This window comes from Rhinopithecus roxellana, chromosome 11 (assembly GCF_007565055.1).
Source record: "Rhinopithecus roxellana isolate Shanxi Qingling chromosome 11, ASM756505v1, whole genome shotgun sequence".
Lineage (NCBI taxonomy): Eukaryota > Metazoa > Chordata > Mammalia > Primates > Cercopithecidae > Rhinopithecus > Rhinopithecus roxellana.
Genome location: NC_044559.1, coordinates 40,288,632 through 40,310,319, shown reverse-complemented (window position 1 = coordinate 40,310,319; position 21,688 = coordinate 40,288,632). Strand labels below are relative to the sequence as shown.

Below are 21,688 nucleotides of genomic sequence, written 5' to 3'. Positions count from 1 at the left end.
TTTTGTAGAGATGGGGTTTCACCATGTTGCCCAGTCTGGATTTCCATAATTCTTTTTTTTTTTTTTTTTTTTTGAGACAGAGTCTCGCTCTGTCACCCAGGCTGGAGTGCAGTGGCCGGATCTCAGCTCACTGCAAGCTCCGCCTCCCGGGTTCACGCCATTCTCCTGCCTCAGCCTCCCGAGTAGCTGGGACTACAGGCGCCGCCACCTTGCCCGGCTAGTTTTTGGTATTTTTAGTAGAGACGGGGTTTCACCGTGTTAGCCAGGATGGTCTCGATCTCCTGACCTCGTGATCTGCCCATCTCGGCCTCCCAAAGTGCTGGGATTACAGGCTTGAGCCACCGCGCCCAGCCTGATTTCCATAATTCTTAATGGCTACGTATGAGTCTACTGTTTGAATATGCCAGGATTTATTATATCGATCCTTTACAGATGGTCATTGGAACTGTTTCCAATTAACCTCTACTACAAACATCATCTACTGAACAACATCCTTTAGGTCATTTGTACACTAATTTTTTCTTAAGATAAAATCTTAGACATGGAACTTCAAGGTCAAGGGTTACACAATTTTAAGCCTTTTGATACTACCAAATTGTTCTGAGACAAAGACTTACCAATTTACACTCCAGTCAGCAACAAGATCCTAATGTTTGAAAGAACCTATTTACCCACACTTTTTAAATAAGCCATTATCAATGTTTTAAGTTTTTGCCAAACTAAGATTCTACATTATCTTTGATTTCTAGTGAGATTAAGCATCTTTTCATGTGTAGTGGATCCCTACATATACCTGTCTAGCCAGGACTTACTTTTTTCCTTAGGAACTACCTCCCCGTTTACTATCTCCATCCTTCCTGGTTGTAACAAGAGCTACCACGTTTGTTTGTTTCTTGTTGTTACTGCTGTTTTTCGAGACCAAGTCTTGTTCTGTCACCGAGGCTGGAGTTCTGAGGCACGATCTCAGCTCACTGAAAATCTCCACCTCCTAGGTTCAAGTGATTCTCTTGCCTCAACCGCCTCCCTAGTAGCTGAGTTGAGAGGCGTGCGCCACCATGCCCAGCTAATTTTTGCATTTTTAGTAGAGATGGAGTTTCACCATATTGCTCAGGCTGGTCTCAAACTCCTGGGCTCAAGCAATCCACCTACCTCAGCCTCCCAAAGTGCTGGGATTACAGGCATGAGCCACCGTGCCCAGCCTATTATATACTAAATTTTTACATATACTAGGGTTTGCATCTGGACTTCCCATATTATTTACATTTTTTATTTGGTCTCTGTGATCAATAGGACATTATTCCTATGTGATGATAAAGAAAGAGACAGGCAGGCCAGGCGTGGTGGCTTACACCCGTAATCTTAGCACTCTGAGAGGTCAAGGAAGGCGGATCACCTGAGATTGGGAGTTAAAGACCAGACTAGCCAACATGGTGAAACATCTCTACTAAAAATACAAAAATTAGATGTGCTGGTGGGTGCATGTAATCCCAGCTACTTGGGAGGCTGAGGCAGGAGAACCGCTTGAGCCCAGGAGGCCAAGATTGCAGTGAGCCAAGATCGCTCTGCACTCCAGCCTGGGCAACAAAGCAAGACACCATCTCAAAAAAAAAGATACAGGCTAGGCACAGTGGTTCATACCTGTAATCCCAGCACTTTGGGAGGCCGAGGCAGGTGGATCATTTGAGGTCAGGAGTTTGAGACCAACCTGACCAACATGGTGAAACCCCATCTCTACTAAAAATACAAAAAAAAAAAAAAAAAAAAAAGCCAGGCATGGTGGCAGGCGCTACTCAGGAGGTGGAGATAAGGGAATCTCTTGAACCCGGGAGGCGGAGGTTGCAGCGAGCCGAGATCGCGCCACTGTACTCCAGCCTGGGCAAGAGTGAGACCATGTCTTAAAAAAAAACAAAAAAAGATACCAAGAGGCAAAGTTATCAGCCTTGGCCTCTGGCAGATTAGCAACAAAGCTAAGACAGAACTCACATCACTAGTCTCCACGTTTTGCTACTTCCAGCTGTAGAAAAATTAAGCAGAAGAGAATTAGCACGCTTGAACCCGGGAGGCAAAGGTTGCAGTGGGCCGAGATTGCTCCACTGCACTCTAGCCTGAGTGACAGAGTTAGACTCTGTCTCAAAAATAAAATAAAATTAAATTAAATTTTAAAAAAAAAGAAGATGATGGTGCTGGGCACAGAGGCTCACCCCTGTAATCTCAGCACTTTGGGGAGCCAAAACGGGCGGATCACAAGGTCAGGAGTTCGAGATCAGCCTGGCCAATATGATGAAACCCCTCTCTACTAAAAATACAAAAATTAGCCAGGCGCGGTGGCTCATGCCTGTAATCTCAGCACTTTGGGAGGCCGAGGCGGGCAGATCATGAGGTCAGGAGATCGAGACCATCCTGGCCAACATGGTGAAACCCCGTCTCTACTAAAAATATAAACATTAGCAGGGTGTGGTGGCGGGTGCCTGTAGTTCCAGCTCTGCAGGAGGCTGAGGCAGTAGAATGGCAGGAACCCGGGAGGTGGAGCTTGCAGTGAGCTGAGATCACACCACTGCACTCCAGCCCAAGCAACAAAGCAAGACTCTGTCTCAAAAAAAAAAAAAAAAAAAAAAAAAAAAAAGAAAAATTAGCTGGGCACGGTGACACACACCTGTAGTCCCAGCTACTCAGGAGGCTGAGAGAGGAGAATTGCTTGAACCCAGAAGGCGGAGGTTGCAGTGAGCCAAGATCACGCCATTGCACTCCAGTCTGGGTGACAGAGCGAGAATCTATCTCAAAAAAAAAAAAAAAAGAAAATCAGTGGTCCTCTCCAAATCACCCTAAACTATGAAATCTGAGCACCAGCAGTCAGTATATGGCGGGTATCTAGACAAACCTTGCAGGAGAATGCAGAAGTGGGTGAGGATTTGCCAGGAGCCCACAAGAGTGCTTGGTAGGGCCCACTGCCCTCCCAACCTCTTCCCCCATGTATGACAACAGTGTCCCCGACGACAAGCCTTAAAAGGTACGTAATACCTATCACTCTCTCACTCTTTGTGGGATGTCTTCATGTCCACATGGCAATGTTTCCATCCCTCATGTCTAGATGGAAAATTCTTACATTTTCTCAACAATATTTACTTACTGTTTTCTTTGGCCAGATGAAGTACTGTGTATTTTTAAACTTTCCAGGAAGATAGTTTATTAAGATAATACAGTGTAGGATAATCAAACTGTTTATTTTTGACTTTTGATTTAATCTTCCTTTCTGTAATCTACTAAAGAAAACACTAGAATCATGCATTTGCCTTTCTTGGCTTGCGAGAATCAGTTAAATTAGCAGCAGTGGGTTTTTTTCCTGTTTATTTCTCCTACAAATGTAACCCCTCTTGGTTCTCATTCTTTCCTTGGGGTAATTTTTATTTTAATGTGTAATGCCTGCTCTTCAAATTAACATCAAATTTTATTCTAAAGTACCCACAGTTGAATTATCAGTGGAAAACGTACCCACAAATTCTCAGGATTTGAAGGGTAAGAAGAGCCCCCAGGATCACCTGGCCAAGCTGCACATTTATGCAGCTGAGGAAGGTTTCACTTGGAGAGGAGCCACAGAGCACGTGAGTGGCACATTCCCCGACTGAGCTTTCAGTGGAACGGAGACATCTTGCCTCAATGCACAGCAGGAGAAGATACCATGTTACTTCGAAAATTAAAAAGTGGGTGACTAGGCCGGGCGGGGTGGCTCACACCTGTAATCCCAGCACTTTGTAAGGCCGAGGCGGTTGGATCATCTGAGGTCAGGAGTTCAAGACCAGCCTGACCAACATAGTGAAACCCCATCTCTACTAAAAAAAAATGCAAAAGTTAGCCGGGCATGGTGGCAGGCACCTGTAATCCCAGCTACTCAGGGGGCTGAGGCAAAAGAATCACTTGAACCCGGGAGGCGGAGGTTGCAGTGAGCTGAGATCGTGCCACTGTACTCCAGCCTGGGCGACAGAGCGAGACTCCGTCTCAAAAAGTAAAGTAAATAAAATAAAAAATAAATAAATAAATAAAAAGTAGGTGACTTGATCCCACTTCTGGCAAGTTATTAAGCCTTGAGCTTTGCCAGATGTTAGCAACAACACCATTCCCTCCTGCTAACAAATTCTATCCTAAGGTTGGTATATGCCTGTTACTTGGCTGCAATGCACAATGAGAGCACAGTCTGGGAATCTGGAGGGCCGGGTTCTGGCTTTGTTTGTCTGTTTGTTTTTTAAGAGACAGGGTCTCACTCTGTTGCCCAGACTGGAGTGCAGTGGCTATTCACAGGCACAATCATGGCACATTGCAGCCCAGAACTCCTGACTCAAGTGATCTTCCTGGCTTGGAAGTAGCTGGGACGACAGTTGTGTACCACCGTGCCTGACTCGGGGTTCTGGTTTTAGTTCTACAGTGGGTATCATAGTTGTCTTCTAATATTAGAAGGATCCCCTCAGGCAAAGAGTGGTGTATATATCCTGGATACCTCCAAAGAGCAGAACCAGGACCTAATGGGTTAACATGGCGCCAGGTATAGCAGGTCTTGATAGGCAGCCCTGGGTTTACCCTTAGCATCTGGTTAGTTCCAGTAAGATACAAACAAAAAGCCCTGGTGCCAGCCCTCAGGAAGTCTACAATTTAGTGGGTGAGGCACGAAGTCTATCATTCATGTACATATGTATATAGATGTATATATGCATATAGATGTATATATGCATATATATAAAATATATAATAATATAGATATTTTTAATCCAGTGGTTCAAAATGAGATAGGCTGCTTAGAAGAAGGTATGAGTTCTCCATCTCTAGAAAGATTTGAGTAGAAGACAGAAATCAACCACCAGGGAATCTGCAGACTCCTATTTGAGGACCCGGTCAAAGTACTCTCGATCTCCAATATAATCTCGGAAGGCACTCAGAAAACCCACCAGCTCCAGGGTTCTACAGAGCAGCAGTTCCCATGCCTGGTTCATCCTCAGAACCTCCTGTTTTAAAAATACAGGCTCTTCCCCAAGAGCTGCTGCTTCGGTACAGGCAGGGCCTGTGTTCCAGGGTTCACTGTGTCCTCCAAAGAAGATTATATTGAAGTCCTAACCCCCAGTACCTCAGAATGTGACTGTATTTGGAAATAGGATCTTTACGAAGGTAATCAAGTTAAAATGAGGTCATTCAAGTGGGCTGTGATCCAATAGCACTGGTGTCCTTATACAAAGGATAACTCTGGACACAGGGACAGACACACAAGAGGAAGAGGCACAGGGAGAAGACAGCCACCAACAAGCCAAGGAGAGAGGCCTGGAACAGATCTTCCCCGGGTCCCTTCAGAGGGAGCATGGCCCTGCGCACACCTTGATTTCAAACGTCTGGCCTCCAAAACTGTGCGACAATAGATGTCTGTTGTTCTAAGCCACCAAATTTGTGGCACCTTATTAGGTATCCCTAGGCAACACACAGCCTGGGGATGGGTGTTAGAGTTGCAGAGCTGCCCTGGAGGAAAATCCAGGCCAGGGGACTCATCCTGCATTGGAGCCTCTTTCTGCTCCTGCATGGCCACCCATGTGGGCCCCTTTTGGCCCCCAGATCCCTTCTCTGGGGAAGGAAGAAGCTGGCTTCAGTGTGAGGAGCTCCCTCCCACACTGACAGGACACGGAGCCTACAGCCTCAGCACCCGGTGAAGGGGCAGCCCTTCTCCATGTAGAGCGAGCTCAGACATCTACAAATGTTTCCAGAAAGAAAATGCCACTCTCCTCCAGTTGTTACAAAATTACTGAAGGCCATGGGGCTCTGGACTATGCCCTCATGCCAAGCTTATCTCAGAGGGAGGCAGAGCAGGAGGAGGGGCCACTGATTTGTTTTGTGTCATGCTGTTTTTATGGGCGTTTTCTATTCTCAGGTGAATAGAAAACAGAGCCCTAGTCTAGGTAAATTCCATGCAAACCTTTAGTCAAAGCAGTTACCAGAGGAAGAGCTACAGAATTCCACAGAGGAGGATACTGTGCCAGATCAAAGACCCAGCAAATGACCTCAGGAGAACTGACACCAGCACAGGCGGCACTTGGAGGGGATTAAGAAGGGGCGTCCCTTCCTCAAGACACTTCCTGCCCCCCGACCTGATACATTTACGAATCTACCAGCTTTAGGATGGGAACAATGCCTCCCTAGAATTGTACAATGTACAACCAAACGCAAAAGCCCTCAAATATGAAAAATGAAGCAATGGGTTAGCACCACAGGAATAAGGGGAAGTGGTTCCTTGGTACGTGATCTCAGAAAACCACTTCACCTCTCTGAGCTTGATTTCCTTCTTTCTCAAATTAGAATAATAATAACAGCAACAGCAAAAACAATTCCCAGACCTACTGATCCACAGTGAGAGATCCGGGACACCTTTTCAAGGCTGTGGGCTTGTTTTCTGAGTGGACCCCCTGCCTGATTTACACATGCAAAACCCAAAGGCAACTGAAAAGTCATCCACAACTAAAGTCTTTGACTAAACTCAACCTTAATTTCCCTAATTCAAACTTTGAATACCATAGGAAAGATAACTGATTACTCAGAGGTGAGGGATGTTAAGTCCCAAAGGTCTCAGAAATGTCATGTCACATGTATCACGCTCCTTTCTCACAAGAAAATCTGCATTGTACATCCCTAGGGTCACTGAAGCCTGTTTCACAAATTATTATGATTCTTCCCAAAGAGGAAAGGGGATGTTATTAGGCAGCTACTCCCACAGGAAAAAAACAGAAGTCTTTAAAATAAGTGCATAAAGATGAATATATCATGAGTAGGATATTCCTTTATATTATTACTTTAAAATTAGATAATTTAAATGGCCCACTTTAGGAGCTTGGTTAAATATATTATCAAACTAGTCAAAGACAATGAAAAACATAGACCCCTTTAGAACTGGATAACCCCTAAGAGTCTGCTAGAACATACCCAGCATTCCATTGAAACAGCATTCAGCTTCCAAAGTCTTTCACAATTTTTCCTGACACCCATCCATTTCATGGGAAACTATAAACACAGATATGGAAAGGCTCTGTAGCACACTGTGGACTGAAAACAGCTGCAGAACAGTGTGCACACTGGGACCCATTTGGTGTAAAGTTCTATCTAGATGTTCGTATGCGCATATACAGAGATTTAGGAAAACGGTCACCTACATGCTGATGCTAATTATTTCTGAGTGGTGGGATTGGTAGCAGGGGTGCATGGGAAGAGAGAGAGACGTTTTACACGGTCCTTGGACTTTTTTTTTTTTTTTCCCCGAGACAGAGTTTTACTTTGTCCCCCAGGTTGGAGTGCAGTGGCGCCATCTCAGCTCACTACAACCTCTGCCTCCTGGGTTCAAGCCATTCTCTCCCTTCAGCCTCCCAAGTAGCTATTTTTTTCGTATTTTTAGTAGAGACGGGGTTTCACCATGTTGTCCAGGCTCTTCTCGAACCCCTGACCTCAGGTGATCTGCCAGCCTCAGCCTCCCAAAGTGCTGGGATTACAGGCATGAGCCACGTCTGGTCTGGACTTTCTTTAGTGAGTACTACCTTTGCAAATTTTTTTTTTTTTTTTTTTTTTTTGAGCTCTAGTCTTAATCTGTCAGCCAGGCTGGAGTGCAGTGGCGTGATCTCAGCTCACCACAACCTCCGCCTCCCAGGTTCAAGCGATTCTCCTGTCTCAGCCTCCTGAGTAGCTGAGATTACAGGCGTGTGCCACCACACCCGGCTAATTTTTGTATTTTTAGTAGAGATGGGGTTTCGCCATGTTGGCCAGGCTGGTCTCAAACTCCTGACCTCAGGTGATCCACCCACCTCGGCATCCCAAAGTGCACAGTGCTGGGATTATAGACGTGAACCACCATGCCCGGCCTCTGAAATGTTTTTAAGCTACCAAAAACACAGCAAAAATACCAAGGACCATGATATAGAACAGTCACCACTAGCTGCTTAAGCATAAATTAAGAGGTGCACCTGAAGACTAGCCCTCACCTCCATAACCCATGGAACCAACCAAGGAAATCGGGTTTCTCCTTCCTTAATTTATATTTTGCTATATATTATAGAGAATTAAGCTTTAATTTGTAAAAATCCCTCTAATTGGATACTGCTGAAGGGAACACATCTGGGGCAAATATCTAGGCCTGGTGCATTCCATCCCAAGCAATGGTTAGTGGTTTGGAGAATGAGTGTGCGGCAAAATAACCAGTGGTTACTAATTATTATATATCACAGGGCTTGGCACCATCCATAAAGCCTCATCATGTTGGCCTCTTCCTCTTCAGAGAGGATTACCGAATTGACTGTTTAGAAATTTTTCCTCCAAGTTAACATACGTTTTCCTTGTCTTAATTGGATCCAGCCTCCCTGCCCATGAGCAGAAAGGCAATTTTTCTTTAACGATTACATCCTTCAAATGCCAGGTCATCAGCCATCCCCAGGTCTGGAAGGATCAAGCTGCTTGGCTTCCTCTTTTCTTTCCATTTGCTCAGTCTCATTCTAGCAGTGCTGTGAAAAGCATGTGAAGCTCACATCCAAAGTTACCTTCGATTTAGCCAAAAAAGGGATGAGTGTTATCGGCATGAAACATCTCCTCCTACTCACATAGAGCCTCAGAATTGGGGAGAACTGTTTGCCCCAAATGTTCGGTGTAATGCAAATATTTATTTCTTCCAGTACGACTAAAACAAACCACTTCCAAATTAGGGGGGAGGGGGAGTTTTCCAAACATTTTTCACAGTTAAGACAAACATTTGGAAAACATTTTCCGATTTGCCCTATAACCTTAGTTAACCTTTCTTAACCATGTTGAATCATTTCCTAATATACCATTTATTGTGACCCCAAGGCTATTTCTTGAGGATATCACTTTCTCGGCTCTCTTCTTCACTATCACATAACATAAACACAGGTTGAGTATCCCTTATCTAAAATGCTTGTGACCAGAAGTGCTTTGGATTTCTGATGTTTTTGGATTTTGGAACAGTTGCATTATACTGGCTGAGCATCCCAAATCTGAAAATCTAAAATCCAAAATGTTCCAATAAGTCAAGTGTGGTGGTGTGCACCTGTAGTCCCAGCTACTTGGGAGGCTGAGGCAGGAGGATCACTTGAGCCCAGGAGGCCAAGGCTGCAGTGAGCTAAGCTATGATGGTGCCACTGCACTCCAGCTGAGGCAAGAGAGTGAGACCCTGTCTCAAAAAAGGAAGGAAGGAAGGAAGGAAGGAAGGAAGGAAGGAAGGAAGGAAGGAAGGAAGGAAGGAAGGAAGGAAGGAAGGAAGGGGGGAAGGAAGGGGGTAAGGAAGGAAGGCAGGCTCCAATGATCATTTTGTATGCACCATGTTGGCTTTCAAAAAGTTTCAGATTTTGGGCCGGGTGCAGTGGCTCACGCCTGTAATCCCAGCACTTTGGGAGACCGAGGCGGGTGGATCACGAGGTTAGGAGATCGAGACCATCCTGGCTAACACGGTGAAACCCCCTCTCTACTAAAAATACAAAAAACGCCCAGCACACGCCTATAGTCCCAGCTACTTGGGCGGCTGAGGCAGGGGAATCACTTGAACCTGGGAGGCGGAGGTTGCAGTAAACTGAGATCACACCATTGCACTCTGGCCTGGTGACAGAGCAAGACTCTGTTTCAAAAAAAAAGTTTCAGATTTTGGATTTCAGATTCTTGGATTAGGGATACTCAAGCTGTGTAGCATCAGTCATTCATTCTGGAAATATTTTTGAACACCTACTATGTTCCAGGAACATATTCATCGGACACACACCCTCCCTAATCTGTGACAGCAGACTTAGTGGCATCAATCCACGACAGCATTTGGCTTGAGAAAAGTTGGATCCTCAGGTATCCTTTGCTATTCAAGTCGATGGCCCAATTCTTTGTCCTCACTCCACCCCTGTTCTTCCTAGAGCTAGGAGTTCCTTCTCCCGGGATGTTATCTACATATCCCAACAAGCTCCTCCTGAGAGTATTAACAGAAAACATTAAGACCAAGCAGGACCCATTTCTGCACCAGCCACTTAAAGCTGTTCTTCCTGGGCCATTTGTCGACCTTCTCCAGCTTGTTTCCATGTCAGAAGCAGTGCTAAGACCCATGCCAGGATGGAATTCCATTTTCAAATGAGGTTTCACAAGACTTTTCATCAGACATGCAAAGCAATTACACTGGCTGGGTTCTCTCCATCCAGCAGTTGGGTAATTCTATCTCCTACCCCCACCCCTTCCCTTCCCAGAGTGGGTAAGTTCAGAGCTACACCTTCTCTGCAGGAGCAGATCAAAGGCATGGCTTCCTGTGCCCTCATCATCAGGGACTGACACCCAGGTTGCCTTCCCACCAGGATCTCAAGTCTGACCGTGGACCCCCAAGGAATTTTACGTGGCTCTTACACACTCCCTTTCCTCACAAAGCAACATTAACTCAACACACACACACAAAGAAGTTGACGTGGTTCCTAAATGCAAACACTCAAGGTTACCACTGAAAAATGGTAAGGGGTTCATCCAGAGACAGCTTTTCTGGGGGAAAAGGCCACTTCATACCCTCTCTTTGAGGAGGAGGTGGGGATGCCCTGCAATCTGCAAGAAAAACCCTCCCCATCTCTAACCCCCTACTTGGGTAGTAAGTAAAGAGGGCTGCAGAGACCTGAGCCTACACATAAGGTGCCACTGTCACGCAGAGGCAACTGAGGGCAAGAACCTCCTAAGGGGCAGTAAGCGGCCAGGGAAGCACCGCGCAGGGCAGATGGGAGCTGTGTGTGGCGAGCCAGCAGAACTGGCGTGCCCACTGCCCACCTCTTGCCTCTGCCACGGAAAGGAGGTGGTGCTGCTGCCAATGATGTGGCCCACACCTAAACTCCCACGGCTGTCCCCACCACCACCACCCATGGGGCTTCACATCCTGTCCCTTGGGGGCAATTCGTTGGCCACTAGCCCTGCTGAAGGGAAAAAGAATGCAAGAGGCTGGCCTTGCTTGTCCCATGTGTTGGTAGGAGGGGCCCAGGCAGCGAGTGAGTACAGGTAATGGGTCTCCAGAGGCGATCATACCACATAGGTACATATGTGTGTACAGGCACTTATGTATGGCATGTATGCATCCTGACCTGTCCTCAAACACAGATTCAGTTGTATTGATACACAGTTCGACTTTCAAAATGGAAACATCTACTTTGAGGATTCACCCATCAGTCATTTACAACCTAGTAGGAATTACTTTACCCAGTTGCTCTCAAACTGGCTGTAGCTGAAATCACGGTCTGAGAGGGAAATTATATTCCCAATTTGCCCCTTTTCCCAGGAAATCTGACAAAGACACTCTTTCTCCTCCAAAATTACAACCTCATGGGTATTTACACTTAAAAACCCTACCACCTCGAGAAGAGTTTGTTGTTTGGGCATATATTACGAAAGGAAGGAAGAAAGATTTATTTTGGAACATAAAAGCACTTTGGAGGGTAGGGGAGATCCACTTGCAATTGCTCCCCAAAAGTCCACAGTTCAAGTGATCTTGAACAGGTGACTCCCTTTCTTTATTTTTATGTGTTTTTTTAAATTATTATTTTATCTTTTAGATGGAGTTTCACTCTGTTACCCAGGCTGGAGTGCAGTGGCACGATCTCGGCTCACTGCAACCTCAGCCTCCCAGGTTCAAGTGATTCTCCTGCCTCAGCCTCCCAAGTAGCTGGGATTATAGGTGCCCACCACCCCCTAGGTAATTTTGTAATTTTAGTAGAGATGGAGTTTCACCATGTTGGTCAGGCTGATCTTGAACTCCTGACCACAAGTGATCCACCCCCCTTGACCTCCCAGTGTGCTGGGATTACAGGCATGAGCCACCATGCCTGGCCATGTTTATTTTTTTATTTTTTGTAGAGATAGGGGTCTTGCTATGTTGCCCACACTGGTCTTGAACTCCTGGCCTCGAGCAATCCTCCTGCCTCAGCCTCCCAAAGTGCTGGGATTACAGGCGTGAGCCACTGCGCCTGGCCATTTTTATTTTTTTATTTTTTGTAGAGATGGGGGGGGGGTCTTGCTATGTTCCCCATGCTGGTCTTGAACTCCTGGCCTCAAGCAATCCTCCTGCCTCAAGCCTCCCAAAGTGCTAGGATTACAGGCGTGAGCCGCCGCGCCTGGCCATTTTTATTTTTTTATTTTTTGTAGAGATCGGGGGTCTTGCTATGTTCCCCACGCTGATCTTGAACTCCTGGTCTCAAGCAATCCTCCTGCCTCAGCCTCCCAAAGTGCTAGGATTAGGCATGAGCCGCAGCGCCCGGCCCTGACTTCCTTTCTTTCATCTCAGCTTCCCCATCTGTTAAACCAAGGGTAACCTCTACACAGGAAACAGAGGACAGGGCAGTAGATCAGCTGAGAAGGCTCAGGGAAGCCGAGGCACCAGCAGTTTTGTGGCCTCTGCCACTTCAGGAGAGAGGAATGTTCTTATCTGTTTATCTCAGCTTATCTGTTTATCCTTGCTTTCTGCACAGGACCCAGAAGTTGTCCTTGGGGTTCATTTCATCATTACCTTTCTAAAAAAATTCTTGATATTCCACAGATTACAAGTTCTTAGAAACACGGTAGGCCCTATCAAAATTGGCCTAGTTTAGGAGGATGTCACCAGTTGACTCAGACTCCCTTGCTTCGGACAGCAGGGAACAAGCAACCAACTGCTTCATTGTTTCAAATACTTACCTTCTTTCTAAGTGTGCTCTGAGTTATTGTTAAAATGTTTCAAATCTCACAAGAAACAGTTTTTAAGGAGAAATTATTTTCAAGTGGATACAAGAATAGCGAGTTTCTTTGGCATCTTTAAATATACCTTCCTCCTGATATCTCCCCAGTTCAGAAAAAATGAAAACCCTTAAAATGGGTTTGCCTGTCTTCACCCCCATTTTAGATCACCTGCCTGTGGAGGTTCTTTCTAGTCCTGCTGTAGATCTGCCACACTTACGCAACTTAATTGTTTTTTTTTTTTTTTTTTTAATAAAATGACTGCTTTAAAACATCCCCACATTAGGAATTTCAGGAAGGAACATGGGGCTCTGTATGTGTCTGTATCATGCACTTAATTTGAATCAGGAAAGTCAGTTGCTCAGTTTAGGCAAATTTCCCAACAAGATATGAAAAAGGGGGTGGGGGAGGATATGGTAGCTTAACCCCCCATCCCCGCCACCATCCATGATTGTCCCTGACCTGAATTTCCTCTTAGGTGAGTCAGTCCCAACTTCCAACCCCTGCCTTCACCCCTCCTCCATGGTGCAGCCCCCTCCCCTTCCTCAGTCTCTTCCTCACTCTCCGCAACCCCTCCTCTATTTTCTCCTTCTCCTATCCATTTCCCCCTCTCATCTCTCTTTTTCCCTCTCCTCCACACTGCCTCTCTCCCCAACTCCCTGCCTCCCACTGCTTCTTTTAATTTTCCCTAATTTTTCATGTCAGAAGTCACGGGGTTATCATACTCACTAAATGCACAGAACCCTCTAGAGAAGCTCTGTCCCAATGAGCTTTCTGCAATGATGGTAATCTTCTATATGCATGGTCCAATACAGTGGCCACTAGCCACACGTGGCTACTGAGCACTAGAAATGTGGTTTGCATGCTCCAGGAACATAATTCCTAACTTTAATTAATTTAAGTATAAATAACAACATACAGCTAGTGGCTGCCACATTGAACAGAGCTCCTGAAGAGGAATAGGTGCCTTTAATCTTTTCGGTCATTCCCTGTGACAGGCTTATGTCAAAGGACATACCCACGCCAATGCCAACAGAAAGCCAGAAAGGAATGCAGCCTCCACCATCTTCACTGCAGAACTGCAGCCGCTCCACTGCCCAGGCCTCTGCCCTGAACAACTGCTCTGCCTGGAAGGTGCCATGGCACACCAGTTTTCCTCCTGGATCTTGGCATTCCTCAACCAAAGGGTCTTTTTGTCATTGTTTTTAATGTTTCCATTTCTAGGAACAGACCTTCATAAAAACACAGTGTTGGCCAGGTGTGGTGGCTCCAACATTCTGGGAGGCCAAGGTGGATGGACTGCTTGAGCCCAGGCGTTAGAGACCAGCCTGGACAACGTGGCAAAACCCCATCATTACAAAAAATGCAAAAATTAGCCAGGGATAGTGGCACCAGCCTGTAGTCCAGGCTACTCAGGAGGCTGAGGTGGGAGGATCACTTGAGCCCAGGAGGTCCAGGTTGCAGTGAGCTGAGATCGTACCACTGCACTCCAGCCTGGGTGACAGCAAGACCCTGTCTCAAAAAACAAAACAAAACAAAAAACCCCATAGTGCCCCAAAAAATTAGTTGTCTTCCAGATTCAGGTCTATTCTTCAAGTATAATCTTTAAATTATGCTTAAATCACATACTGGTCCCTCAGGTCATTGTCCAAATTCTAGGCACAGCAGAGTCAACACAGTCTACACAGGTGAGTAGGTCACACCCCAGTAAGCCTCAGCAATTCGGGGGGAAAAAATCCAGTTCTGTTCACACCTAGTTGACCAGTTAAAAAATGTCAAAAGAGACCGAGTGCAATGACTCACACCTGTAATCCCAGCACTTTGGGAGGCCAAGGCCGGCAGATCACCTGAGGCCAGGAGTTTGAGACCAGCCTGGTCAACACAGTGAAACCCCACCTCTACTAAAAATACAAAAATTAGCCAGGCTTGATGGCGGGTACCTGTAATCCCAGCTACTCAGGAGGCTGAGGCAGGAGAATCACTTGAACCCCGGAGGCAGAGGGTACAGTGAGCCCAGACTGCGCCACTGCACTCTAGCCTAGGCGACAGAGCAGACTCTGTCTCAAAACAAAACAAAAAACAAACAAAAAAACATGTAAAAAGAGAATGGCGGTGCCCACTTGCATCTTTTCACTCATTTCACGCTGTATTTATCTAAGGCTGACACCCAAATGTCACCTCTGCACTTGGTCCTTCAACAACCAAATGCTGAATAAATAAATTTTATCCTTGTAAGACTTTCAGAAGTCTATTTAAGAATGGTTTCCTCAAAATGAGAAATGGGGTGGGAGAAGGGTCCAGTCAGGAAGTAAGGACTTTCTCTTTTAAAAGTAGCATGGTTTGGCCGGGCGCGGTGGCTCAAGCCTGTAATCCCAGCACTTTGGGAGGCTGAGACGGGCGGATCACGAGGTCAGGAGATTGAGACCATCCTGGCTAACCGGGTGAAACCCCGTCTCTACTAAAAAATACAAGAAAACTAGCCGTGCGAGGTGGCGGGCGCCTGTAGTCCCAGCTACTGGGGAGGCTGAGGCAGGAGAACGGCGTTAACCCGGGAGACGGAGCTTACAGTGAGCCAAGATCTGGCCACTGCACTCCAGCCTGGGCAACAGAGCGAGACTCCGTCTCAAAAAAAAAAAAAAAAAAAGTAGCATGGTTTTACACAAAATGAAATGCTTCCTCCAGTTTTTGGATGGCAATAAAAGGAATGACATTCTCTCTGCCCCCAAAAAATACATCTTTTCAATATTTTGAATATTTTTAAATAAAAATTTCCACTGAAATATAACAGGATATGTTTTAAAGTAGAAATCAACCCTATTATTTAAGGCCACCATACATTTTAATTTTTTATTTTTATTTTTTGAGAGAGTCTTACTCTGTCACCTAGTCTGGAGTACAGTGGTGCAATCTTGGCTCACTGCAATCTTTGCCTCCCGGGTTCAAGTGATTCTCCTGCCTCAGCTTTCCAAGTAGCTGGGATTACATGCGGGCACCACCACACCCAGCTAATTTTTGTATTTTTAGTAGAGACGGGATTTCACCATGTTGGCCAGGCTGACCTCAAACTCCTGACCTCAGGTAATCCGCCTGCCTTGGCCTTCCAAAATGCTGGGATTACAGGCATGAGCCACCATGACCGGCCCATTTTAATCATTTAAAATCAAGCCTTCATCCCTTTGTCTTCAATATTATCTTCTATCCCATTTGTTTATTTATTTATTTTTAGAGACAGGGTCTTGCCTCTTGTTGCCCAAGCTGGAGGGCAGTGGCTATGCACAGATGCAATCCCACGGCTGATCAGCACGGGAGTTTTTACCTGTTCTGTCTCCTATCAAGCCAGTTCACCCCTCCTTAGGCAACCTGGTGGTCCCCACTCCTGAAAGGTCACCATATTGATGCCGAGCTTACTGCAGATACCCAACAGGCATAAGCTCACTCCAGACCAGTACTCCTGGGCTCAAATGATCTTCCTCAGCCTCCAGAGTAGCTGGGACCACAGGCTGTGCCACCACACTCAGCTCCACTATACTATTTCCATGTGAGAAATGGGTGCTGAGGGTTGTATGATCAAGGAAATTCCTAATTATCTTCTCAATGTGTCACCTGTTGGCAGTCACTTTCTGTTTTCTCAAGTTTCACCTCTGAGTTGCATGATCTATGGCAATAATGCCTTTTGGTAACCAGAAGACTTTTTTATTTCAAAAATGTCTAGACATTACAATGCTTTATTTTGCACTCCAAACATACTGGCAACAAATATTAACTTCAAGTATTGCCCACAGTCCTGGATAGTTTTATTTAAAGCATCCCAGATATGGATTGAACAGCCCTTGGTAAAGGTGAATTTGGTTAAACATTGAGCCTGCTCCTGAAATTCACTTGGGCATTCTGGAAGTCTTCAACCCAGATCCAAAGGCTATCATTTAGCAAGCCACTACAAGAGTTATAGCTTCTGAAGACATAATTTAAACAAGGATTAGTTTGGGCACTGGAAGAGTCCAGTGCTTTGGAGTTTCGAATCTGACAAGCAGCAGCTAAGCTACTGAAAGATGAGAGCCTTGTGGGCATTTATCTGATGGTTTTTAAAACAGGCAGCCAGATTAACTACCATCATCATTCGAAATCTTTAAGAAAGCAAGGCCTTCTGAAAACATTGCTTTTGGTTTCTCTGCCTCCAAGTTGTCAGTACTGAAAAGGAAACTTCAAAAAAAAAAAAAAAAAATGAAAGGCAGTTTCATTTAACGGCATTGTGTTTAACAGGCCAGGCTGCTTTTACACACACCGAGTTGCCTTCACCAGGATGAAAGCTGTCTCTTGGTAAGATTAACATTAAAACTGAAGGAGAAGCTTCCGGGTGGAGTACGTATGCCTCCAAGTATGCCTTCACATAGCAATCTAAATAAGACGGCTTTGGGCTTCAGAGACGTTCCAATGTTCTAATAACCTAATTCACCGTGTTTCGGTTTTATCACCATGAATTAAGGGTGCAAGGGAAAGAGGTGCAGGGCTTTCAGGCGTACTGTGGAATGCTAAGTCTGTCCACGGCTAGCTTGCCCCACCAGGGCTGGATGCTGGCTCACTCCTTCCTCCTGCCCTCCCTAACCTCTCCCAGGCCCCTGGGATGCTAATCTTGATCATCAGGAAGATCCAGCCAAGTCACAGAGTTACCTGAGAAAACGGTTCCTGTGTATTCTAATTTTTGGCAATGGTGACAAATGGCAAAGTTATTACAGTCCTAACTTCTCAATTCCTGTGCTTGCTAGTGCCTCAGGCAAATGTGATCAATATTCATTCAGATACCTTTATTGATCAGATATGGCTACTGCTGGCCTGTGAAGAAAGGAAAAGCAGAGCCTTGCAAAATGTTTTCTCACCACTGTTCACTCAGAAGAAAGGCAACAGATCTAGAAGATGAGAAAAACACGAAAACCTTTCCTGCAACAATAAAACCAGAAAGAAACACACGAAAGGCACTCAGCAAACTCTCCTTCTCACTGTTATTTCAACATCAGCTGCCTGCCAATTTCCTGAGATTCTGAAATGTAAATAAATAGATAGATAGAGTTAGTCTGGGCCTCTTTTTCATGAAATGCTTAATCACTTAGCTCATTTCCATAAATTGCCATGAATTCAGTCTCAACTTCTTTCCTTTTTTCCTTAACCACTTTTTAGGAGAGCAATCTAAAGTTCCTAAAAGTGATCGACTTGATGTTTTCTCATGAGACCCAGGACAAATAAACAGGCCCCAAAATACATTTCCGTGGTTTAAAATCTTGAACCCATACCTCTACATTTTCTTATTTTAAAATAATTGTCACAAGGGTGGAGGTTGCTTGCTATATTTTCTAATTACTAACAATTCATCATTTTACTCTAATCCACTTACAGGCTTTCTATTTTATTGCTACATTAATGCTTTCCATTTTATATTATGTCTTATTACGGTAAGACTTTGAAGATACAGTGAATTGAGGAGCCATCTGTCTTTAAGAATGCACAATAATAAGAAAAGATAGGCCCCAGTGTTGTCTACCACCATGGACAACTACAAATAATTTTACAGCATTTGCAAAGTGTGCCTGTCTTTCTTCAAGGTCTGTTTCTCTATTGTTTGGGACAAATGTGACTTTTACTTGAAAGTCAAATTTTAAATTGTTTATGGTGTATTTTGTTAAGTGAACTAAATAAAATTTCACATTTGTCAATTATATTTCTCATCTGTAACCACTGACAAGAAACTTTAAGAAGTGTTTTTAAACCTTTTAAACAACTCAGATTTTTTAAATGTACTGGTTTTATATTAGATACTTCACTAAACTGACTGAAACTGTCATTTCTGAATATTTAGATAATATGGTTATTTGGAGAATTACTAAGTTTAGTAAAATAAATTCAAATATATAAGAACTGAGAAGAGAAAAATAAACTGCTTTAATTTCTAAAAGTGTCCATACTAATTAGGATATATGGGCTCAAGTCTCTAATAAAGGCCCAGCCAAAAGAAACTGGAAGCACTTAAAATCATGGCTTTCCTCTAGGCATAAGTGAGAAAGAGAGGGAGAGATGCAAATTTTAAATGAGGTTTCCATTAAATGATTAATTTTTCTTGTTCACGTGTCTGTCTCTCCCAGCTTCCGCAGGCCCTCTCCATTTCCAAGGCATCATCAAGAGCTATTTTCTCACCATGAGATGACGACCAAACTCTCACAGCAAAATTGAAAAAGCCTTTAAAAGGAAAAAAAAAAAGTGAAAGGCACATTCTTGAGCACTTTCAACCACTGTAATTCTGCCCCAATGGGAGTCGGTCACTTCACACAAGCTTCCAGCCTGCAGCTCTCTTCCCCAGGGCTCTGGGAAAAAAAAGAAAAAACCAATTTGTTGGCCTAACTAACAATATCAGACAGCAAATTCGCGTTGGTGAAAAAATACTGGGGAGAACAATTTGGAGGGGGACGGTGGAATTGATATCACTTTGCCCACCCTAAGCAAAGCATTATAAAACAAGCAACGAAATGTTCAGGGAAGAAAAAAAGCATTTCTCAGGCAAACAAATACCTACAGCAGCAAATGTAGGGGGCAGATTCCCTGGGCAACAGGAGGAACCAGCAAAACTTGCAAGGCTCCAGTACCATCAGACCCAGTGATTTCCCAAGAAATAATTTCAGAATGGAGGGAGAGTGAAAACTTCCCCAGCCCCCGAATCCTGAGATATACAACCGTGTCCCACCACTAGGTGGCCAGCTGCAAAGGCTGCAAGAGTGGCGGGGGAGGTGGAGGGTTGTTTTCTCTGCTTCCTCCCTTTCAGGACCATTCCCCAACCCAGGGAAGAGCCTACCAGCACCCACCTTGATCGCGTCCACTAAAAATGTCAGATTAGGAAAAAAGAAAAAAAAAACAAAAAACCACACACACACACACACACACACACACACACACACACAGAGCTCAGGCCTTAGACCTGAAGTCACCAAGTAACAAGCCTCTACTAAAAATTTATTCCCACCAAAGCTAAGCAATGGGAGAGAGATTAACCTGTATATTTTAAACTCTGCTGGGGTTTTCAAAGCACTGCCTCCCTTCAGGGCTTCTGAAATAAACCTTGCCCACTAGCTGCTTTAGAGTGACAAGTGACGACGAAAGTAAGACACAAGACACGAATGCTGGGCTGAGTTGCTGAAACGCTGCCCACGGAAGGCTATGCATCACCTACCCCCACAGTGTGTAGGGAGCCACAAGGTGATGGAACCGGCTGAATAAACACGAATCGTTTTATTGCTGGCCAGAAAGTCTTCCCTTCATTCATCAAAGTGGGTGAATGAAAATATTAAGTAGGTAAAACATTTTCATGGACTGCTCACCAAGTATCCTTCTAAAGTCAAGCCCTTATTCAGTCTGCCTCCTACCTTAAGTATCAAATAAAGCCTTCTCCCGTGAAAGGCAAAAACCTCTTCCCCTTTTATGAAAAAGGTCGCACACTACAGCTCAAATCTTGACCAGAAAAAAGAAAAAGATATTACATAAATTCCAGGTATTCTTAAATATATATGTTTACATGTACACAACACAATCATTTTAGGAAGCATCTAAGTTTCGGCCTCCCCTCCACCCCCCGCCTTTTTTCTGTTTTTCATCTCAAGGCAGAGTCAAAATACGTGTTCTTAGGGTTTGACTCAGGATCTTACACACTCCATTTAGACAATATTTCCTGCCAGCTAAATGCAGGAAATCTAATGATTTGCATAGAAAACATATGTAAAGCACCAGCGCACTTACCTTTCTTTTCTTAACTGAGCCAAAATCTAACAATTTCAGTTATCACACTCCCAGAAAAGAGAAACCTGAAATACTGAATTATTTTCTAGGTGATCTGTACAGCCATCCTTTGATTATTCTATGAAAAGGCTAATTCCTCAACATCTGACTTTGCCTTTAAAAGGCTTCCTTCCACACGACGGGATTTCCCTAAGAAACATCCCAGCGGATGGTTTCCAGCAATAGTCTGTATCAACTCAGCCTGCGCAGGCAAAGACTTGGCTTCTGCTCATTCCACCCCCGCCCCCCGAACACACACACCAGTTCACACAGAACCATCCCGGGCCGACTTGAAACGCTATTTTATGTGCATGTTTGCTCGTCGCTCCCCGAATGAATGCTTTTCCAACTGACCTTTCAACAGCTGCCGAGATGGCACGCTCTGCAGGGCGAGCGCTGGAAACTAGGAGATATGTTAGCATCCAAATCCCTGCAACCTTCTCAGCCCAAGTCCAGATTCTCTGAGCCTCAAGGCAAGAACCCTGAAGGGTCTGCCGAGCCGCTCTCCGAAGTGTCCTGTTCGCGACCCACTCGCCGGCAGCGGGCATCCTGCACGGGCGCAGCCCCAGCCCGCACGCCGCCCGACACCCGCACCCCGGCCCGCGACGGACGCGCCGGGCACGTACCGGCCCTGCCTCTTACCTTCCCTGGCTTTCAGCAAGACCGTGTTGGCCACGATGTTTTCCAGCTCCATTGACAGTCGGCGGTCAGCAAGAGAGCCGGCCGACGGGGCTGTCAGCGCCTGGGGTGCTGCCGCTGCTGCTGCCGCTGCTCGGGCTGCCGCCGCTGCTGCCGGAGCCGGGGGAGCCAGCAGCCCGCCTTGCCTACCGCATTATTCCTGCTCTCAGCCCAAGAGTTTCCCCCTCTGCAAAGAGGAGCAGCCGCCGCCGCCGCCGCTTCTTCCTCCCTCTGTGTCCCCCCTCCCCCCTCCCTCAACACGCTCCCCCCCACCCCCCACCCTCCGCGTGTCTCTGTCACTCCATTCTCCTCCCCTCCGGCTCCCTCGGATGCTTCAATGCCTCGGATGCTTCTGCCTCCCCTCCGTCCCTCCCGGGGGTGTGGTACTAGCAGGCTTGGGCGGCCGCACTGCGCAAGCGCCGGCCCAGGCGCGCCTCCTGCCTCGGCGCTCGCGGCGCAGGGCCTGCTG

The 21,688-nt window shown here is 45.6% G+C and overlaps 1 protein-coding gene across 1 annotated transcript in view; it reads right to left on the bottom strand.

The window, feature by feature from the left end:
- Positions 1–21,479, bottom strand: part of GRK5 (G protein-coupled receptor kinase 5) — a 251,480-nt gene extending 230,001 nt beyond the window's left edge. Inside the window, exon 1 of the mRNA XM_010375976.2 lies at positions 21,184–21,479. Within this exon, the coding sequence (XP_010374278.1) occupies positions 21,184–21,235 (52 nt within the window). The 5' untranslated portion in view covers positions 21,236–21,479. The remainder of the gene's footprint in view (positions 1–21,183) is intronic.
- Between the last annotated feature and the right edge of the window lie 209 nt (positions 21,480–21,688).